Genomic DNA, 22,323 nt, shown 5'->3' with positions numbered 1-22,323 from the left:
ATCCATCCAGAAGTACCACGCGGTAATTCTGGGGTAGCAGTGGCTGAGCCCAACTGGAATGCTTGCAAGCTCAGTGTAAATCAAGCGACCCAGCCTCCAGTGCTGCAGAGAAACCAGAGGTTCATGGCAGTTTCCCAACAGTATTTCAGTCCCTCAAATGTCATGTTGCTTAAATGAAAATGGCTTCTATGGCTTTACCAATTGTACAGCAATGTTGCCTAAACTCGGTCCCTTTAAACCTTGCTGTTTACAGGACTCATAAGGACAAGCATACATCTATACTATAAAAGGGCGTGTCAAGCTATACTCTCTAATCTTTTCGCCATGATGGCAAAATTAGTTTATTATGAGCCCTAAAATACATGGCTATAATGCTAATTTTGTCTGTTATTAAAAACCTAGACTTTTTGACAGGCCTGCTTTCCTCTTCCCAGTGTCTGCTTCCAAGTGACATAGCTACATACACAAATCTCGTGTTAGGAGGTATAAGCTGGAAGCACCTTTCTTATTCCCACGGTAGATATGCGGTCGCTCATTCAGACTTCTCACCACAAAAACTGAACAAACAACTCTGTATGGAAAATACAAGCACGGGGGGCATCAAATCTCGTCACTTTCCTCCTCTTGACGTCTTCCTTGTCCACATTCTCTACCCTCACTTCACTCAAATGTGAGGACTTTGTCCCCATACTTTCTGAAGAGAAGTAAAACTCAGCTCATGAAAGGACAATCCAGCACGTGTTTTTTAGGTCTCGCCTAGGCAGCGCTGGGCCCGTCTCTTAGAGACATGTTGTAATCAGGATATGGGCATAAAGCTCCGCCCACTTTCTGCCAATCTTTTTTATTGGCTCCTGTCCTTTGTAAATGGGGGCTTTTCATTGGTTAATAGGCTTAGTAGTCCCCCTTAGTACAACCTCGTATCTTCTTGTAACCTCCCATGAAGATACCCCGTTACATGTGTTGTTTCTCCCTAGGTTTTAATTACAAAGTCAAGGCACTATTTTCTTAAAAGGCTTCAGGCAAGATACACTCTTGGTCCTAAGCTAGTATGGCAGTGGTTACTTCGTTCACTAGAACATCTCACATTTATATGAGACTGTCTATAAATTTCCCTTCATCCGCTCTACACAGAGTACAACCTAATCCGAAATTAATGTAATAATTCTTTTGTCAAATTTTAAAGCTACTAATTGTTTATATGGCCATAGCTATTTGAATGTGCATATAGTATTGTCTTGCATGCAATGCATTATGGGTGGGTGGATTTACCATATCTTCTGCAGGGTGCAGTACCATACGTGACCAAAATAGGTCAGCAGTGCTGGTGCCTTGCTCACTAGGGACCTTTAGGAGCAGCTTGCTGTACTGCTCCTAGACATGCAGTGCTGGTGCCTTGCTTACTAGGGACCTCTAGGAGCAGTTTGTGGTACTGCACCTAGACAAGCAGTGCTGGTGCCTTGCTCACTAGGGACCTCTAGGAGCAGCTTGCGGTACTGCACCAAGACATACAATGCTGGTGCTTTGCTCACTAGGGACCTCTAGGAGCAGCTTGCGGTACTGCACTGAGACATATAATGCTGGTTCCTGGCTCACTACGCAAGCATTTGTAATGCACTAGGTCTCGCATTACTGAAAGTATGAGCTATTAACGTTGCAATATTATTTGCAACGCCAATACCTCAAACTATCAGTAATTATTGCATTGCAAATGCTGGTCTTAGACAGTTAACCCAGATCTGCCTCTCTCCTTTCACTAGCCCTTCGAATCTGGGCAATTTGTACCCTTTGCTAAAAAAAAATATACACTTTGGACCACAACGATCATTTCATTGTCCAAACACCATTTACCATTTTTGAGTGAACCTCCTCAAAAATGTGCAGTACGCCAACTTCAGCACCACCTTTATAGCAATTCTCTTTTTCAGAACTATCAATTGTGGCTTGTGTCCCTGGTCCATGATGGACGTCAGAGGCGCCCACTTGCCAGTGCTTCTTTATCTATCAACAGCCTTTTACACTTGGAGGCTCTGCTATCCAATATGGACACACTCATGGTATCAGAAATGCATTGCTGACCTGAAGCTCATCCTTCCTTGCTGCTCATTCCAGGTTTGTGCAGAAGCGCTCCTCAGAGTAATCCCGATTCACATGGCCTTTGGGATGCCCCAGGGCTCGATCTTTGCACCCATGCTCTTTAATGTCAAAATGGTGCGCCTGGGCGAGCGATGGCATATCATGAGCCTTTTCAGCTACCAGCGCACCAGGAACAACCAGCTGTACCCTAGGAACTGTCACTGGCTGAGATCTAGCCCCTAAGAGACTGGCTGTAATCGAGGACTGGAGCCCTTCTATTTTTTTCAAGCTTCTTCAAATCTGCTCTCTTTCCAAGTTATGTTGAGCTGCTCCCAAGCTCGCTCTGCATGCCCTTATTCTGGACACTCCACCACATTTTTGACTTCATAATACTTGTTTCTTCTTGTTCTTTCCAACTTTCAATACTTAGAACCCTTGAGCCGTTGCCCCGTCTAGACTGGACAGCAGTCGTGCCTTCTTAATCTTTCAGTTTTCTTACTATTACCTTTAAAGGGAGTGCTTCATTCTGCAGCTTGTCTCATCTCTAGAACAAGGAATTCCAAGCACACACCTGTTCTTAATTCTCTTTGCTGGTCACAACTTCATTTTTTGTATAGGGTTTAAACTCTGCTGAAACACTTACAAAGCAAACATGGTTAGTTGGCTGGTAAGTTCCACATCGTTGGTGGTTTTTGGATGACCAGAAGCAAGGGCCTTGTGCTCCCTGGCATTCAGCATTGCATAGGCCCTCTCAGAAGTCTCTCCCACCCAACCCCTGGCATTCCTTGATGATCGAGAAAAGACTTTCCCTGACTCAGCTTCTCAAACACAAGATTTAAACTCCTTTTTTCTTTACCCAAGCCTTCCCCTCTGCTTCCCTGCTTTAGTCGCTTTCTGGGGCCCATTTTGAATGCCCATTTCTGAATTGTCTTCTTTAAATTTTTTTTTGTGTTAACCGTTCTCTTTTCGCCTAATGTTTGTATTTTATTGGATTTGCGTAGGATTGATGGATTGTTTTTTGTGCACTGCATGGCACTCCGTTACCTCAGGCTTTGGTGCTTCACTTGGTGGGATATTTTGGCAGAAATACCAGTTTTTAAAGTTACATAAAGGTTACCCAATGCTTCAAAGGCACCGCTGGCGCATCATACAAACCCCTTCTTTAGACTTCGGGAGAAGTAGGAAAACCTTATCCTCAAGTCCAAAAATATGTAGTGCCTTACCTAGCCGCTTACAAGTGAACATCATGAAGAAGAAATTGACAGCCCATGCTTTATTTGGAATACACAGAAGCAGGGACAACACTGCAGGAACAGCATATGCAATCAGCTCAGCCTCTCTTCCCAACTATCAGTCCAAACTAGGCCAGCACATAGAACACAGAAAGATAATTGACCATCCCACAGCAACTACAGCAGCACCCACCAAGATACAGCAGAATGCACAAGAGAAAGATACAGCAACTGCCCATTAGCAAACAGCATCAAGAGTGTAGTGTTTCTTAGCGTTGGAATGGGCATGGGATTCTAGATCCTAAAATTGTGACTGTCTTCAGGATTCTGAGGTTGACAGTTGGCCGCCGGTTGTCCTGGTCTTTAGGGCTATCACCTAATAAACTTATCTTTTTCAAGTGGAAGAAGTTGTGTCTCCTCCTTAAATCTGGTGACGAGTTGGCGAATAGCCCCACGTCTACATTGAACCCGTGCGATTACGGTCTATTCAGTCTTTTCTTTTAGTCACTAGCAGACTCTCAAATGTACAAAGTAGATTGTGCATTGATCTTCACAATTTAAATAATAAACATCTTGATTCCCAATTTTTCGTTGTCAAAGATAAGCAAAGTGCTGGCCATGAACAAGGTATTAAATAGTACAGCACTTTAGATTTAACTTTAGCCTACCAAGTAGTAATTTTAACTGGTTTAACCACTCTGTTTGGTTGCTATCAATTTTGGTGTTAGCTATTTGATTTAGCGTCGGCAGTGACTGTTTTCCAGCAACCAATGTATAAAATCTTAAGTGGTATGGACGGATTTGTCTTTTACCAAAACAACATACTTGTCATGAGGAGGAGTTGAGTTGAGCATGACAGGAGATTACCAATTGTATTTAAAGTGTTGGAAGAAAAAGGACTAACAGCGGGGCTTGCCATGTATACATTTGCTGTTAATTCTGTAACATTTTTATTTTGGGATAAATATATTTTGCCTAAAACAAAATTTGCTAAAAGCCATTTGGCATGCGCCCCCTCACATTCTAATAAAGACAAAGTCAATTAATTCCTGGATCTAGCTGAATTCTACCCAACATTTGTAGAAAAGTTGTTGATAAAACAGAACACATCCAAAAGCTATTAAAAATAATCTTGTATTTATATGGACGAAGAAATTACAAGAGAATTTTGATACCATTAAGAATGACGTTTTCAGACTCATGCTTTAAGAAGTTTTGATCCTTCTAAAACAAAACCTGTTGTAAACACAGGTGCCATAGAGGTGTAAGTGCTGTACTATCTCAAATTGATGAGGAGGAAAAAATCCCTGTTGCATTTGCATCAAGATCTCTTACACAACCGAAAGAGTGTTATTCAATCACTGAGAAGGAAATGCTGACGTGTGTGGGGGTAAACTATTTCAGACCATTTGAGTGGGGTGCTGAGTTTGAACTAAGTACTGATCACAAACCATTAACTAAAATTCGCACCACCACTGGAATGCCAATGGCTACTCCTTGAATTGCAAGGATGTCTTTGCGCCTTTTGGATCATAATGTGTACAGTATTCACTGGGTGACAGAATTGGGGATTTCTTACACAGAGTATCTTTACTGTTGCAAGCGTTTCCATTCGATGAATAGAGTGAATTATGTGCTGCCTGTGTGGTTTCTGGTACAAACACTGTATCAATGGATGAGTGTAAAAGTGCGAAGGAGAAACAACTGGTCTGTATTTTGTCAAGATGAGGAGCAAATATTTGTTTAAGTGAAGATGCTAGATAGTTTTGGCGAAGGGAGGAATGAATTATCGGTGGACAATGTTGGGTTCATGTTAAGAGGATGGAGGACTGTTCCTGCTTCACAAGTGAGAGATAGGATTATTGGAATCAGGAAGGGCACTTAGGGAATTGGGAAAACTATAAAAAAAAATTAAAAAAAAAATCAAGGAACAATATTAGTGACTGGGTATTGACTCTGACATGGATTGAAAGGCTCGTGCGTACTAGTGTGGATTGCATAACTGCAAACAAGTCTCAGGTGACGTTTGGATCTCCTTTGGGCTCCGTAGATGTTCTCTGAACTCATTGGGAAAATGTGGCTATTAATATTATTTGTCATAATCGTGGCGCAGGTGAGAGCATGCAATATATTTTTGTGTTAGTGGATATGTTTTGTAAGTGACATGAGGTTCAGGTTAATTAAAAGATGATGTGTCTAGCATAGTCAAATACCAGGAGGAGATGGTCTACCCACCTGCTTAATAAGTGATAATGGACCACAATTTTGTTGCAAGGAAGAAGACGATTTTCTCTCCAAGAATAGTAATAAACAGTAAGATAATTCAGTGCATCACCCAGCCAGTAATTAGTGTTGAATGCTTTAATGGAGTCCTTATGGGTAGCAAGCAAATTACAATAAAAAGAACAAATCATCCTGGGAAATCGAGTTATTCAAATTGATTTGGGCATATCGCACAACCCCTACCCTTGCAGGATTTCATCTTTTTAAGATTTTCTGTGGCAGTGAACCGCATACTAGAGATAACTTGTGTTGCATGACAGCTGTGAGACACAGGAATTGGCCTCCCATTAGAGTCATAAACAACATTAAAAGCGCACAACAAGGATTATTATGACCGATGACAGGCAGTCAAGCAAGTCCAGTTGGAATTGGAGAATGGGTAAGGATAAAAAGTCCTAGTATGTAAGGCCCAATGGAATTTTTCGGATCCAGGGAGGATGGTATATATACACCAACTCTGCCAAGTTGGTGATGGCAAGGACTGGCATTAAAGTAGGCTGGCTCGTTATGAGGGAAAAGACGTTGAACTGGATTCATATTTGAGAGTTCGGGAGGAGTCAGGAGGTGATGTGCCTTATGGAGAATTAGAGGAGGGCGAGAATGACCAAGTATGTAAATCCAACACGGACCAATCTGTAGACTTTCCTTCGAATTCTTCCAGTAGTAGCGATGAGAACAGATGTGAGTGTGGAAAGAACTTCTGAGAGAGTTGCAGATAATGTACAGCTGGGGATAAATTTGCTGTAGAATGTGTTTCAATGTCAGGAGATTCCATGAGAAATCCTAAGAAACAATGATTTTATTGTAGATTGAAACGCTTTAATTTAGTGTTATGTCTGGTTTTATGTTTCTTACATGATTTATTGGAATTATCTCTAATCTTAGCAGTGCATTACGTGTTTATCGCCACCATGTTTTTTAAATTTTATTTTGGTTGTAAGGGGGGTATATTATAATACAATGCGTTCAGCTTTATAATTTTTTTATATGTGTTATTAATTAGTAGTAAAGTTCTTTATAATTAGTTTTGAGAAGGAGGAGTATGCCTAATGTTGCTTAGAGCTGGAATTAGCAAGAGGATACTAGATCCTAAGACTGCGAGTGACTTCAGGATTCTAAGGTTGGAAGTTGGTTGCTGACTTCGTTCTGGTGTGGCGATCACCGAAAAACAGATCTTTCCATGTTGAAGAAGCTGCAGCTCCTTACCAAAGAGTAATGCAGTCATGAAATGCTTTTTAGCAATGTGGTACAAAGAAATAACACTTCTGTTGTGCCAACAACTACATTTGGCTGATGTAGGCTTAAAAACCTGAAACCTTTGAAGGATTACCTGTTCATTATGCACTGGAGTGTGTGTATTTCAGACCAGGAAGGCACAGTGGGAGAGCCCATAATCAAAGATCATCATTTATTCTCACTAAAACATGCGAGTGTCAGTCTCTTAAGGCGAAGTCCACAACCCCTACCTTGCGACCCCTAAAACCTAAAAAAACAGAAGGCTCATCACACTAAATGTTTGTGGTCTCCTCAATCTCTCGCTTAGCTTCATACTGTTAATCTTCATCTAGAAGACACTTAACCCCCAAAGGCTGGATTAACTAGTCGCGACTAGTTTGGAAGGTTCTCAGAGGTGACAGCAGCTAGATCATACAGGGATGTTATTAAATATGAAATGAGTAAGACTGCTGTAGTTGCTCTTCCTTTTGGCCCATATTGTACAGGACTCTGTTCTTTATTTCAGGCTGCTCATTTAGAGGAAGAGAGATAAATGCAGTGGCTGATGGGACAGAATAATCAAAGATTAGAACAGAGGGACGCCCACTCATTGAACATTTAAAACCTCCAGGCGGACACCTCTCCATGCATTATTTCCTTCTCACCACACCAGGCAGGAGGAAGATGAGGAGGGTGAAAGGTAGGAAGCGGAGAACAAGGAACAGGAAGGAAAATCGAGCTTTACCTACTGGGGCTTTGCTAGAACTTGGTATGACAATCAGGTTTTACATGATGAAGTGGGGATTTAAGGCAAATGAGCTCACCTGACAATGAAGCTTTACATGTACTGTTTTGTATCTTGGGTATATACCAACACACAACTGCACAATTTGTTTGTATGGAAAAATAGTGCTCGAGTAATGTGGTAAACTCTGGAGGATTTAAATATGTTTAATTACACATTCAGAAGTCTCTGTGAAACCTATAGCGATTCAGCTACTAGAATTGATTAAATGTGCTGTTCAGTGTCGACTTTTCAAACGCTTTCGTAGGGGCAGGCAATAGTATTTGTTTGAAGGAGTGTGGGCAGGAAATCTCTTCTGCCCATACATTCCCACAGCTAGGACTGAGCTAGCTTCCTGTGTTCACATGGTACAACAAGTGAATGCTATCTTTTTTGCCAGGGCTGTGATTTGCTTCTATGTACACCCTTGTTCCAGATATGTAACAGAGCAGCTTTCTCTCAGGTAACACCAATGCTTTATGCGCTTGACAAACTAGGTGCATTCAAACTTGAGCGGGAATATAGTCCCACCCTCCAAGGCACCTTTGATTTTTCTTGCTCGAGGAGGGTGGACATAGCACCATATCATTCAGTTTGTTATTAACTTATAATGACTTTTGTGGAAGACGTGGCCAACGATCTGAGAGACATGAATTGCAATTTATATGTTGGGGTTCTTCTTTGCCTCTCTAGTTAAAATCCCTTCATCTCAAGTAAATTTATAGAGGATATAGTCTCTGTCTACTGGCCTCTAAGCGGCTTTTTAAACTTTCTAATGTTGGGAGGTGAGAAAAGCTGAATAAAATAGACAATAAAAGACCAAAGGATGCATCCGATCCTCATGCGGTAGGGACAATCTAATAGCATCAAAAGGTGGGACTGCACAGGCTTACTCTGGATCACAATGATGATGAGACAGTATGCCTCCTTGGGTAGCTTGGTTGAGGTAAGGTCTAGCTCATGGGTGGTGGTGTGCTGGTTGAGTTGCACACAGTATAACAATTAACATGCTCAAACAAATATAGACTCCAAGTTAGGATTATTACATAGACCTAGGATCCACTTCTTAAAATTATAGTGCAGTAAAATGTCAAAAAGTAGTTGCCTGAAATCTCTAGCACTGACCATTATAGAAATATAGAAGAAAATGACTTTCTGAATATGGTCCTGGTTCCTGTTCTGCAGTTTGTTTTGTCAGAGCTCTCACAGGAAACAATGGGCTGATATTAACTTGTGACGGTTCAGCGCCATGGCTATCTGTGAGGCTGTCCGAATTACTGAAAGTTTTTAAAGAGCTGTCGAGAGTGCAGAAAGGTTTTAACACTGAAGGCTTTGGACCGCCCCCAGGTGCACCGTAGTTCGAAGACAGAGGTAGCATAGTTTAAAATAGGCCAAAGTTAGATAAGAAACAAACTGGTGCAGTTCCTATGAATGATAGGAAAGGGGTGGTGAGGTGAGCAGGAGAAGACTCAAGAAGCCAAAACTGGGCAAAAGGTCCAAGACAATAGCAATGACAGGTGGGGAAAAAATGGCAGAAGCAAAACGAGAAAGGGAGGTAAGAGCAACTCCCTTAAGGAACCCAGGCCCAGGCACTAGGACGAGACAGCAAAGGAAAGGGATGAAAATGATGGCGACAAGAGAATGCCCTCGGAGAATGAAGGTCGCAGAGCTGATGTGGGAGCATAAGAAACGAGTCAATTAGAGAGGGGACAAAAATGATATTGGCAGCAAGGAGAAGAAGCTAAATTTAAAGAACAAGAAGGGACAAGGAGAGTGAGAAGGATGGCCTCAGGAACCAGCGGAGAGGCCAATAAAGCTGGGGACAAAAATGGCATTCCACCTGGGGTATGAGGATTGATGCTGGATTACATGGAGGCTGCCAGGGAGCTTGTCCATCCATGACCACGGCAATCAAGTGCAGTGCTCTGATGTACTGCTCAAGCAACCTAGAGGAGAGGGAGCACCAGGCACAGAGCAAGAAGCACTAATGGGGGAGGGTGTGTCAAAACATAGTGAAGTCCTACTGTTGAGCAGCGCCAAGAACACTGAGGGGAGGAGAGGTAAGAATAGACTTACAAGGACCCACGCCAAGACCATCACATTGGAACAGGTCCAAAAAAAGGATCATATGTGGAAGAGACAATTTGTACAGGGGGGGGCAACAAAAACTGAGAAGGGCGATGGAGAGCAAGGCAAGAGGAGACAAGTGACACTACTGGGGCAAAAGGGCAGGAACAACAAGGGCATGTAGGAGAAAGAGGGAGGCCATCAGAGAGCCAGGAGAAGAATCTTGGCCCAATAGGATGGGGGCAATCTAAGGACGAGCAGAACCGATGGGAGAATAAAAGGAAAAGAACAGAAAGGAGAGGGTAAAAAGGAGGAGGAAACAAGGACATAGGCTCCATCTACAAGACCAGAATGGGCCCTCATAGAGCCAGAGTAAAGTTCAGGGCAAGGAGTGGAAGGAGAGGCAAGAGACAGACCTAGATGAAGCTGGGTGCCAAGGCCATAATGTTTGAGGGTGAAATGAGCATACCACGTAGAAGGGTCATAAGGGTGAAGGCCAGTGGCTTGACCTCCTGTGATCCTGACAGCCAATACAAAACTAGGGCCCAAGCTATTGCTCAACCCACTACTAGTCAGCCAGACATGCAGGAGTACTAGGATGGGAGCACATGCAGACGTCCTCCTTTGCCAGAGTAAGGGAGCAGGGGAAGAGAGGCAATGAGTGTCCTACTAGCAGCCAAAGCGGAGGCAAACAGAGCAGGGACACAGGGAGGAAGAAACAAGGCAGAACAAAATAGAATGGTGATGACAAGGCAAGAGGCAAAAAATGACGTCGGGACACGATATGGGGGTGTCCCCTCATTACACAATACAGGAGGGAAGTTATGACGACAATCACCCAGGTGTGTGGGTTTGAGGTACCCCCAGAACCTCGGATGTGCCTGCTTAATGTTTGAGAGCCCAAAGAACTAAACCATGTGGCTCAGGATTGGGCAACACTCGGCATCACACTACCCAAAAGGAACATTGCGCAACACTGGGGAGCCCCAACACTACCCACTCACCAGCAGTGGTGCCGGGATCTAGATAGAGCCATGGTGGCAGAAAAAGCAGTCTTTGTTAATAGGGGATGCCCCCGAAAATTGACACATCTGTGGGGGAACTGGAACACCGTCCGGGGAAATATCTGTGCCTCTCCACCAGCAGAGTCAGATTCGGACTGAAGTGACTGATAACCCGAAAACAGGCACGCTATAAGAAAGTTTCCAATGTGAGGTGTGAAACTCTGCCACTGTATGGCGCTGGGATGGGCACAACTGTATTTACATTACTACTCATTGTGTATGGAATTGCTGAGTGTTACACTATGTCAAATATTCTCTGTGGCAGTCATGATTGTAAATTGCTCTACTTGACGTGTATTATAATGATAAAATGTTTCCCAAAAAAAAAAAAAAGACGTAGGGCAACAAAAAGATGGTGGAATAAAGAGGCAGTAACAAAGACGGAGAAGGGCAAAGGGAATAGGAAAGACAAGGTGAGGGAAAATCAAAATGGCGGGCCTTTGAAGAGACTGCAGTTGAAAGCGTAAAATAAAACCAGAGCTAATGAGGAGATGGGGCAAAAACATTGGCGGTCGGGAGGAGAGTGGGATGAAACATTAGCAATAAGATGAAAGCCAAAAAACAAAAGCATTAGCAATACCAATAGCTCTGGCTTTAGTATAATGTTGTATGGCAATATGAAGCATTTCAAGTAAATAGCATGAGAGTGAATATGTATTTGTGAGGAAGCAAAGAACTGTAGAAATATAGTGGTGTAGGTTAAAAGGGCAGGTGACAGTTGCACTGCCAAGCCAGACCTAATCCATGCAGGTAAGTGATTGCTCTCCTCCCATCTGTGCTGCTGCCCGAGAAAAACAACATAAATTATATAGTTATTTAATAAATGTTAGCAGCATTCCAATGTCATGCGTGTGCCCATGTAAGTTCAAGTTCATGCAGTGAATAAATAAAAAAATGATCACAGCTGTGTGAAAGGCAAGCACTTTTTTGTGGAACCACACAACTTCTGCCCCATCAAACCTGACTCCCAACATGATGGCAGAGTCAAAGTCCCTCTCGAGGAACGCACACACAACTGTCTGGTGACAGCTGCGCATTCAACTCAGACAATAAAAAGGAAGTAAAGGAGGCAAGAAGATGCCCTCAAGGAGGCAGAGCTTGGACAGAAGAACCAGGCAAATAAGACAAATCAAAAGAGGCGAGGGTCAAAAAGATGTACCAACGAGGGGAGTAGAGCAAAATGGGAAAGGCCACAAGGAAAACTCAAAGAGGAAAGGCCAACAGGAGCACGGAGCAATGGGGCATGGGAAGGCAGGGAAGACTCAAGGAAACATGGGGCGAGACCAGACTAGAAACGTATAGGCAACAACGTGAGTGGCATAAGGAACGGGGTTATAAGAGGAGGGAAGCAAGACAGGGGCCTGAAGAAGCCAAGAGGCAAGGTGGGGCAACATGACAGTGAAACGAGATAAGGTGCAATAAGGAGGAGGGCACAAAAGGAAGTTGGAAAAAGAGCAGAGGGCATAAAAGGAAGGAGCAAAAATCCTAAAGGACCCAGGGCATGAGAGAAGGAAGTAAAATAGTCATTTGCGATATTAAACCAGCCGGGTATTTATCCAGAGAGCACACTTGGGAGGTTGCCCGTGTCTCACGAGCATAACGTTTTACTGCACTGATTAAGGAAAATCAAAACTGAGGCAAATTGGGCAGTAGAAAATGTAGGGCGAGTCAAATATGATGGTGGTGCAGGGTGAAATGTCGTCTGTGTAGTACCGGGATAAGGCCCAAAATGCAATCTTTCTCCACACTGTCACCTCACAACAGCTAGCGCTCCGCTACTGCTCCTCTCAGCAGCCATCAGTGGCAGTATGATAGCAGCTGCTGAGACATAGCATACGTCATTTCCTTGGAGAAAAAAAGCTCCACTGCCCTTCCTCGAAATAGAAAATGAAGACCATACATACTGCTGACAAAACAGAACGCACAAACATCAGAGTGGCCAGACTGGAATGCAAAACGTAACACGATGCAAATGCCTCGGATAATGACAGGGTTGCAAACCACCTACACCACAATGCAGAAATCCACGGGCTCATTGACCAAATTCGGTTTCCAAGGTTTACATTAACAGAAGGAAAATGCCGGCTCGCTGATTGCGTTTGGTTGGGTTTTTCAACAACCCAAGATTTTGAGCAGAACGTGTTCCACTCAAACATCATTTCGCATAAGATTGTGATTACTAAGGGTGGGTGGGTGAAAGCTTAGAGGAGAAACGACATTTCTCAGCGATAACCTCATACCAAACCACGAAAAAAGGTAGCAATTAAATACCATATCTGATTTCACATTGGCCAGCAGTAGTACTATTAGAGAAAATGCTGCATGTTTTTCTTTCGACATTTCAACTGCTCTTGAGCAAATACGTCATCGACACTATGAACTCCCTTGAGAGTAAGAGATGCTCTACGTTCATATACGGATATGCATCCTGCTCGTTTATTTTAAAATTATGTCAACCCTCCTCCCCAGTTGGTGAATTTCCAGCTGGCTTGTTAAAAGTGGCCTCAAATGGATCCAGTTGCTGACATATTTGTGTACATCGAATGACAAAATGCCTATAAAAAGAAAACAGCTGATCTTGGGACTTGTTATCAGAGGCGCAACTAGAGCCAAATTTCGGGGGGGGCTGAGCAAACATTTCGGGAGGGGCTGAGCAAAAATTTCGGGGGGGCTGAACTTTAAGCAATAGGCAGAGTGGAGCTGCAGGGGCTCTTAGAGGGGGTGAAACAACAGCAAGGCCTCATTAACGTGCTAATGGTCTTTTAAAGACCTGTGAAGTGCTCGGGTGCGGCTCCTTTTTTGCCCGGGAAGGTGTCTCAGCCCGGGCTGCCACACACGACGGGGGGGGCTGAAGCCCTGTGAGTCCAATGGGTGTTGCGCGCCTGCTTGTTATTGTCATCTACCAGTGTCTGGTGATTTATTTTGGTATTTTTCTAGCAAAAAGAACGACTTTTCTTTTTTCAGCTGTACATATATAGCCCAAAGTCCAAAAATCCATACGCTGCAGCTGAATCCGGCAGAAACCATTTCTAGCTAACTGGAATTTCCACCAGGCATACGTCTTGCAGATTATGGAAAACCTAGTAGGGAACGAACACTGCACTCTGGCATTCAGAGAAATGTACAGAAAGAATACAAATGTGTAAGCAAATGTAGACTGGTAGACAGTAGACTGTAGACAGACACATTTTAAATCGTGTGCAGTGTATCTAACGTACAGTACATTTCTTCAAGTCTAACGAGAAATGTGTCCTCTGGAAAGGACCGCACCAAGAGATGGGCAAAATTATAATGCTTAGCTTTTCATCAGGACATCATGGAGGCAGATGAAACTAAAAAAAAAAAAAAATCATCATTTCTGTTTACAGACCAATCAACGAGTGGTGCCACGGGAGGGAAGCGGCTAGGCCTGTGGTGAGAGACACTTGAGAAACAGGTGCACCTTTCACCTTCAGAAACCCTGACTGTAAAGAAAGAAACCGTGCACACTGCACCCAGACAAACGGCAGCTGGCAGTAGAAATTGAGCATGCAACAAACCGGGCATCAGCAGGAAGGGCTGGCGTGTCACCAGCTGAACACACACAGACACACTGCCTCCCGTGCAGGCCTGGCTGGCACGGTGGGCTTTAAATATATCGGATTCATCAGCCCTGGTGAGAAGGCTTTCTGAGGTGGTTCAAAATGGAGGCGGTGCGCTCATTTCATGAATGTGTGCATTACTAGAAATAAAATGTCACAGGGTTATCAGCTCTACACTGACACCTGCAGATGGAGGGCACAGAGGGGCCGGGCACAAGAGCTGACCATACACACCTGATGTCATGTAGCCCCGGGACGCCTGCGAGAGGAAGGCCGGGGGGAAGTGCTTGTGTAGCCGGTAGTCCTTCTCGCTGCGGGACCTAATGCGGTCCGAGGCCCGGTCCGAGAAGTCGGCACTGGGCCAGGCCCGGCGCAGGGTGGTGCTCCGGGTCTTCTTCATGTCCAGGTAGGAGGGGTGACGGGGCTCCTCCGGGAGCTGTGTTAGGGGGGCGGCGGGGGCTCGGCGCAGGCCTCAGCACCGCGCCGCTCCCGGGCTCCTCGGCGGGGGGATGCTGCTGCCCGGCCCGGCGCTGCTACCTGCCGCCCCCGGCGCAGGGGCGGCCCCGTGCGGCGGGGGCATGGCGCTGCATGGGCGGAGGGTGCAGACCCGCAGTCCGGCGGCTCTCGATCCCAGACAATAGCCCTGCTCGCAGCCCCGGCACAACAGGCCCCGCACACCCTGGAGGAAAAAATAACACAATCCAAATGGAGCGTCCGATCCGAGCCCGCGGATGCAGGAGATGGAGAGCGCCGGCAGCCCCGGTGCAGCGGCGAAGAGGCGGCGCCGGCTGCTGATGACGGCGGAGCCCGGCCGAGGGTGCCCTGCGCTCGCCCTATCAGGAGGCGCGGCGAAGGGAATCAATGGAGCGGCCCCGACCAGGCATGCCGCGGAGCAGGGGGCGATGCGGGGAGCTGCTGACACCGGCGGTGGGGGCTGGGCTGACACAGCTGACAGGGGAGGGGGCTGGTCTGTCACCGGCACGGGGCGGAGAGGGGGCAGAACCGAGACCGGAGGATGGGCTGAGTGACACGGGGGAGGGGCCGCGCTGACACCGGTGGGAGGGCTGACGCCGGCCAGGGGCGGTGCTATGTGACACCGGAGAGAGTGGGTAGGAAGCACCGAGGTTGAGCCGTCATTCTCCCGGGGCATCAGCGGCATACATAGAGTTGTGGGTCCGTGCACCCCGCGGGTAGGTGCATCCCATGGGTAAGTGCCCTGAGTGGAAGATCGGGTGCCGTTGCAAGCCTCCTGCTGTTCTTCAAAAGCGCCCTGCACCTCACTCCAGGGTCAGCTTACACTTAAGCACTGACTGGCTCTTGCCTTCCCTCACCATACAAATCCACTAAACGCTGGGGGCCCACACACGCCGCGCCGCATTATTTCCATCTACTACAAGCTCCTGCCCCCATGGACCTTTGCTTCATGCCCTGATCTCTTCACACACTCAGCCGCTGTTGGGGTAATTGAAGCACAGGCGTGCACTTGGAGACACATCTTACGACAGCACGTTGTTTTAAGTCTGTAGAGTTATTGTGCTTTTGCGACCTGCTCTAAAGCCCATTTCCAAACTGACTTGTGTAGCAGCAGTTGAAAGCACCCCCGCTTCTAACTTTTCAGAGTAGTGAATGGCTGGTGAGGGGGAAGGAATGGGGAGGGTGTGCGAATGCGGACAGACACACATCCTTATGCTAATGAAGAAACAGATTATCTTAAAAGGCACTACATACCGTTCTTTGGCTTTAAAGCAATAATGTGTTTTATTTTTTGAATCTGCAAAATCCGAATGCAACAGAAGCAAAAAACAAGAGCTGCAATAAATATACAGCAATAATTACGCCTACGGGGCTATAAAAGTTCCGATATCCACACTGTCCTACTTTCAACAAACATTGGCAAAGCAAAAAGGACTTGCCTATGCGAGTTCTATTGGCTTTAGCGAAGTGTTTTAGCTATTATATACACCAGTGTGGCTGCATGGTTTAAAGTTGGTGGGGTGGGATAGATTGAAGTGGGGTAGATGGGGGTACAGTGGAATAGGATAAACTGGGGTAGAGTGGATGGAGGTAGATGGGGGTAGAATGGGGTACGTTGGATTTGGGTCAGTGGCGTAACGAAACTTGAGGGGGGCCCCCTGCAAAACACAAGGTGGTGGCCCCCCGGTGGCCCAACCCACCACCTACCACTTTGCCCCACCACCCAAAAATCTGGCATATTTTGATTTGAAATCTCCAACATTTAAATGAAATGCCTCTCTATTGTCTTTCTCAAAGTTCTAATGAGAAAGTGGTCAACCGTCAAAAAGCAGATTATTTAACTGAGGCAGCAAACAGACCAATGCCAAGGAGCGATCCTATTGTCTCAGGAACTGCAGCAATCAGAACAATATCAAAAACAACAAAGAGGGAGTATCCCCAGGATACAGCGTCCTAGTGATTTAAAGAGATGGAGAGAGATAACAAAGAAAGGATTCTTTCTTTATTTAAGAAACCCCTCACTCACCAACCTAGTTGGTGACATGCTTCATCATCGGGGTCCACTCGAGTAGCCGAGTGTCACTTGGGTGTGCTTCGACGCCTGAAACTACAGCAGAGCTGGGTTTTTTGATAGTGTGAAAGTGGTGTAAGTGAGTGGATTAAAAATGTCTTTGTTGTACTCCCTAAAACTTTTATTTGGAGCCACAAGACATGATTTAAAACCAAGTGAGATACTTATACTGGCTCAATTGACCAGGAAGTATCAGTGTTTAAGTGAAAAGATGGTCAACATGTTTCAACCTTTAAAGTGATAGTACTAGGTTTTCGTCAGGACCAGGTGTATGAACCGGGAGGTCTGCGCACGCTAAGGCACACCCTTCCCTGGTTCACCAAATTGCCAGACCGTGTACTTGCGGTTCGGCTCCCTTACAGCCTTCTGTGTAGGAAAAAAATGTTTAAGAAACTAATTGAAGTTTCGCCTCATGGAGACCGTGGGGGGGCTGGTTATAGATGCATTGTCCTATAACTGGAGAGCCTGCCTTAGAACCTGCAGTGGGGCCACACGGAATCCCGAGGATCCGAGGATTGGCGAGTGAGGGGTTTCTTAAATAAAGAAAGAATACTTTCTTTGTTATCTCTCTCCATCTCTTTAAATCACTAGGATGCTGTACCCTGGGGATTCTCCCTCTTTGTTGTTTTTGATATATGACTTAGGGGACTGGAAGTATTTTCCCGATGAATAACCCTTACTCTCTCTTTGTTTAAACGCAATCAGAACAATGCCAAGGAGCGATCCTATTGTCTCAGGAACAGCAGCAATCAGAACAATGCCAAAGAGCGGTCCTATTGTATCAGGAACTGCCTATGGCTGAAGAATAACTATGAAGGGTCTGAATCAGAATTGACATTAATGGACAATAACATGAAACTTTGAAAGACAAACCCAAACCTGCAATTCCATAAAAACTCGATTGAATCAGTGGTGGCTGGTGACATTTCAAATGGTGAGGCGTACACGTTCTGTGAGAGAGCACCGTGGCAAGCGAGCGCAGCGAGCGAGCTGGAATAATTAAAGGAGGGTTTGGGGGGGTTCTCCCCATGAACATTTTGAAAAAAGAGTGGGTCAATGGTGCATTTATTTTCAAGCAAATTTGAGAAGAAAGAAGGTTAATAAAGCAAATGTGAAAGTGCAGTTATTACATTAATAAAGGGATGTCATGTAACAACAACATGGTAACTGCATATTCAGTATAACCACAGAGCTTCATAACCGACTTCAAAATACAATGCTGAGAACCTCACAGATTTTTTAAAATTTAAACTGCAAACAACTAAACAAACAACTAAACAGGTCACAAACTAGCAGCATTCAAGAAGAAATGTTATGATTAACGTATAGTTCACTTTCTGTAGACAAAATCTAGAGAAGTAGTCAGTCTGCACTTCAAAAAGTGTTAATGTTTATATACCGGGAACGCGACCTATAAGTATTAGCACAGCTGGCTTTACATAAGCGCGCCAGTCAGCACATACGGAGGACACAATCGGTATCAGTCAGTATCTTCCCTCCAGTCCTCATACACACATAGTCAAGCACTGACTGGTGCGCTCCTGCGGTATTGTAATCAGGCAGCTCTCTCATCATCGAATCTGAACTTCCCTCTTCAGAGAATGCACTTGCTTTCTCCACATGATCCATGACCTCCTAACACTACAAACTAAGGCAAAAGCGGCTACAGTTGTTCTTTTCTAATGCCTTCTGCTCTGAGATTTCAGTAGAGAGGCCTATTTTCATATAGTGACCCAGAGTACGCATATACCACCCTTTGCTGCACAAACAACCTGCAGATGTGATGGTATGAAAGACCAATTGTTCTTTTTTCAAATCTGCTGATGCAATTTTGAAATCGATTTTTATGCTCACTTTCCCCCACATGCATCTCCGTGACATATACTCACGCTTCAAATGCTGTGAACACACTGCCTGCAAGTAGAATTTCACTATTAGTTACAATATATAATAATCCACATTGAACTTCTCTTCCTCCATACACCAACTACCTCTTCAGAGTGCAGTTGTCCATTTAGGTATCTAGAGGGAGAAGTACCCTTAAAAGTGTTCTGTAGTGGTGCCTCCCTACTCCTTTAAGAGTACACTGCTTGGCAGCATATCACATTAGACATCAAGCTCCCCACCAAGGGGTAGCGAGACAGATAGACAGATAGCAGTGATACCAAGGGAGCAGAAAGAGACAAGTGAAAAATCATTAAGTTCTCCTCAATGTAAATTTATTTTCCTGATATACCCATGCCCCATTGCAAAAACACCTTCAGAGAAAGTGTGATACACCCATCTGGGCAGTGGCAGGAATCTGACACAAGTGCAATAGACTGGAGTATTTTGAGAGGGAAACTCACAAGGATAGCTTCACTTGATCAGGGGCGAATGATTCAAAATAAGAGGGGGCAGGAGAGACTCACAAAGCAAAAATGACAGGAAGCCCAGGGGACCTCGCCTTATGGAGGAAGGAGAGTACTGGAACTGGAAGAGGGTCGGTGCAAAAGCTGACTGCCTAAACGGGCAATCAAGAAAGCAGGGAAAGACCTTGCCAAACAGGAGCAATCTTAGCATTTTGTCTCTCGTTCTACCTTCCCTGTCCACAAAGACCTGCTCCCTTCTGCTAGACATCTTCTATCCAGGATTGGTTGGACTTCAAGTTCTTCTACTCGTACTGAAGGGAATATGTCTGGGCAATGGGAAGCACTTGGCTTCAAACAAGGGCCTCAGAAGAGGTGCTTGGAATGCTGAAACTCGGCCTAACATATGCTGCCATGTCTCATTCACAGTTTTTTTTTGTTAGGTTTTCAGCGACCAAAACATTTTCATAAAACAATACCACTATCATTTTCACAAGTAAATGCTAAATAGTTTCAGTTAAAAAAAGAAAACAAAATGCAACGGCTTATAGAAATAATTATGAAAACGATCAGAAAGAGCATATACAAAATAATGGAAAAATACTAGACAATAAATGGGCATAAAATGAACAGAAAAACAAACAGCGGAAAAAAGAATATTAATAATAATTCACAATGGACAAAATAAAGTTAATAGAAAATAAACATTTACATAAGAAAGAGAGTATAAAAAGAGCAAAACATCTCTCAAAAAGATCTTTATAAACAGGATTTAAGCAAAGAGAAAGATAGCCATTTCAAGTAAAATCTTCTAAGTCAAACTTTTGGATAATAAGTCATTATGTAAACTTTCAACTGAAATGGGTATGAAGAGTACAGCTCTTTTATTTAGTTGACTAACTGTGGGTAAAACTGTTTTATGTTCCACATTATGGTGTACCGTGCTCAGAAATCTGTCAAGTTTGCCCTCTATTAAACTATGAAACAAAATTGAAAAAAAAAACTACTTTATGTTAGTCTGGGTTCAAGCAAGGCACGCAAGACAGCTTCTGGAAAACGGAAATTGAATGAAGACGCTTGTAAGAGTGGGTGGTTGGGGACTAGGAGAAAGAAGAATAGTTTGACACGAACCACAGAGCGAGAAATGAGATCAGATAAGTTCTGTGATAGGGCAGACCAGCCAGCTTGACCTCTTTGCTTGACACTAGAGCTTCTCTGTTGGCAGGTGTGAGTCTTGTCTCCTGGTCTTGAAGTGCTTTTGCTCTCACCCTACAGCCTTTTGGTCTGTGAAGGCTATCCTAGTTTAGGAAAAGCGGGGTGGGGAGTGTTAGGGGTGTTGGAATGCAGCTAGTGTACGTTTTTGTAATGCGCCCCTTTCAAGTAGGTGGTGTGAACGAGACTGTTTAGCAACCCTTCTTGGAGGCAGAGCTCCAATGTAGCCCACAAGACCTATCGGCATACGTATGAAGGTTACAGACAGAAAACCCGCTAACAGGAGAGGGACAGTGAAAGGAAGCTTGCAACACATGCACCCACACATATTTCAGCAATATAATGCATAAATATGCCAGAACACAGCATTCTCCTAAACCGAGTTCGCCGTATCTAGGGAAATCAATATCCAGTATTAAGCAACAATTAAAAATATAATGCTCTCATTAAAAAAATAAATAGACAGTAAATAACCAACTAACATCCTATGGGAGGGTTAACACGCTGTATTTTGAGTCACTTTCCTATGTTACCGTTCTATCCTATCGTACTATATGATGGACAGTTTTCCCAGAGGAGGAGTGGGAGCAGAGCTGCTAAATAACTACTTGTCACTGAGGCCGCAATAACAGCGGAAGTGGTCCAGTTTACCTAATGTCAGATGGCTTCATTCACAAGGTGTCTTTTAATTTGCTTCCACATTTAGTCTGGTTTTCTGTGAATTTCCTGTGAGATACAAGCCTGGTGTTGGGGGCTGTATTACTACGGTCCACTTTATATAAAACCTATTTTTTTATTGAAGCTCGCATGTGCCAAAGGAAATCAAACAATAAAACACAATACAGTCCATTCACTCTTAAATCGCCACCACCCCTAACTTCACCTTGGACTCGCTTTCAAGCTTGCCTTCTTTCCAGGACTGGTGAGATTGGAGTAGCAGCACCGTGGAGGCCTGGCCCACACTCACCGGGGCACTCACCTGACCTGAGGGCTGCCCTGGTCTACAGTTTCAGAGGCAGGCGCGAGCGGGCAGCAGAAGGCAGGGCAAGGCTAGCCAGGCAGGGGCTAGTAATAATGTAAATTATGGCCGGTAACGGTCCTTCTCAGTCTCTGCCGTGGCGTAGCGTGGTGTGGCTAGGTCCTGGGATGACTCACCTCGCTCACAAGTCTCATGGCTCACGCGCACTTTTAATTGCAGGCTCTCCGCAATGAGTACAACAACATATTCAATCTGGCATTGGTCACCAGCCCCTGCCCCACCCTGAACACCGCGCAGACGCGTGACGCGGAGACAACTGTGCGCCGCGCGCACCCACCCACCCAACATTTAATTAATAAAGAGCCTCAGAGGCCCGGCCAGGGCCCGGGCACCATTACTGAAGAGCCTCTGAGGCTCGGCCGGGGCCCAGGCGTGCGACGTGCGTGCGCACCATTTAATTTATTTGCGCACCATTTAATTCACGACGAAGAGGCTTGCTGAGTGAGGGCCCCCCCCCCGCAACCCGGGGGCTGCGGGGGCCTGTGTTACGCCCCTGATTGGTGTAGGTTGGAGTGGGGTACATTTGAGTAAGGTGTAGTGAGGATGATTGGGGTACATTGGAATGGGGGAGTCGGTTGGGCAGATTAGCGTGGTAGATTGAAGTGAGGTAGATTGAATTGGGATGGGGTGGATAGGAGTAGTGTAGATTGGGGTAGAGTGAAGTGGGATATATTGAGGTAGATTGAAGTAGCATGAGGTAGGTTGGGGAAGATGAGCGGGGTAGATTGTGTGGATTATAGTAGGGTAGAATGGAATGGGGTAGGGGAAGAGTGGGGTAGTTTGGAGTGGAGTAGATTGGCTGGAGTGGGGTAGATTGGGGGAATGGGGTATATTGGAGTGGTGTGGGGTAGATTGGGGTATATTGGTGTAAAGTGGGGTA

General features: G+C 45.0%; 1 protein-coding gene across 5 annotated transcripts in view; it reads right to left on the bottom strand.

The window, feature by feature from the left end:
- The window catches only part of STOX2 (storkhead box 2), a 591,130-nt gene that overhangs the window by 226,841 nt on the left and 341,966 nt on the right, over window positions 1–22,323 (bottom strand). Inside the window, exon 1 of one of the 5 annotated variants that reach the window (XM_085641896.1) lies at window positions 14,534–15,267. The exons of the other annotated variants lie outside the window; for them this stretch is intronic. Within the exon in view, the coding sequence (XP_085498022.1) occupies window positions 14,534–14,699 (166 nt within the window). The 5' untranslated portion in view covers window positions 14,700–15,267. Of the gene's footprint in view, window positions 1–14,533; window positions 15,268–22,323 lie in introns of those variants that run through there. 5 annotated transcript variants of the gene reach the window in all.

The sequence above is a fragment of the Triturus cristatus genome, chromosome 2_2 (genome assembly GCF_964204655.1).
Source record: "Triturus cristatus chromosome 2_2, aTriCri1.1, whole genome shotgun sequence".
Classification (NCBI taxonomy): domain Eukaryota; kingdom Metazoa; phylum Chordata; class Amphibia; order Caudata; family Salamandridae; genus Triturus; species Triturus cristatus.
This window is presented reverse-complemented; position numbering and strand designations above follow the sequence as displayed.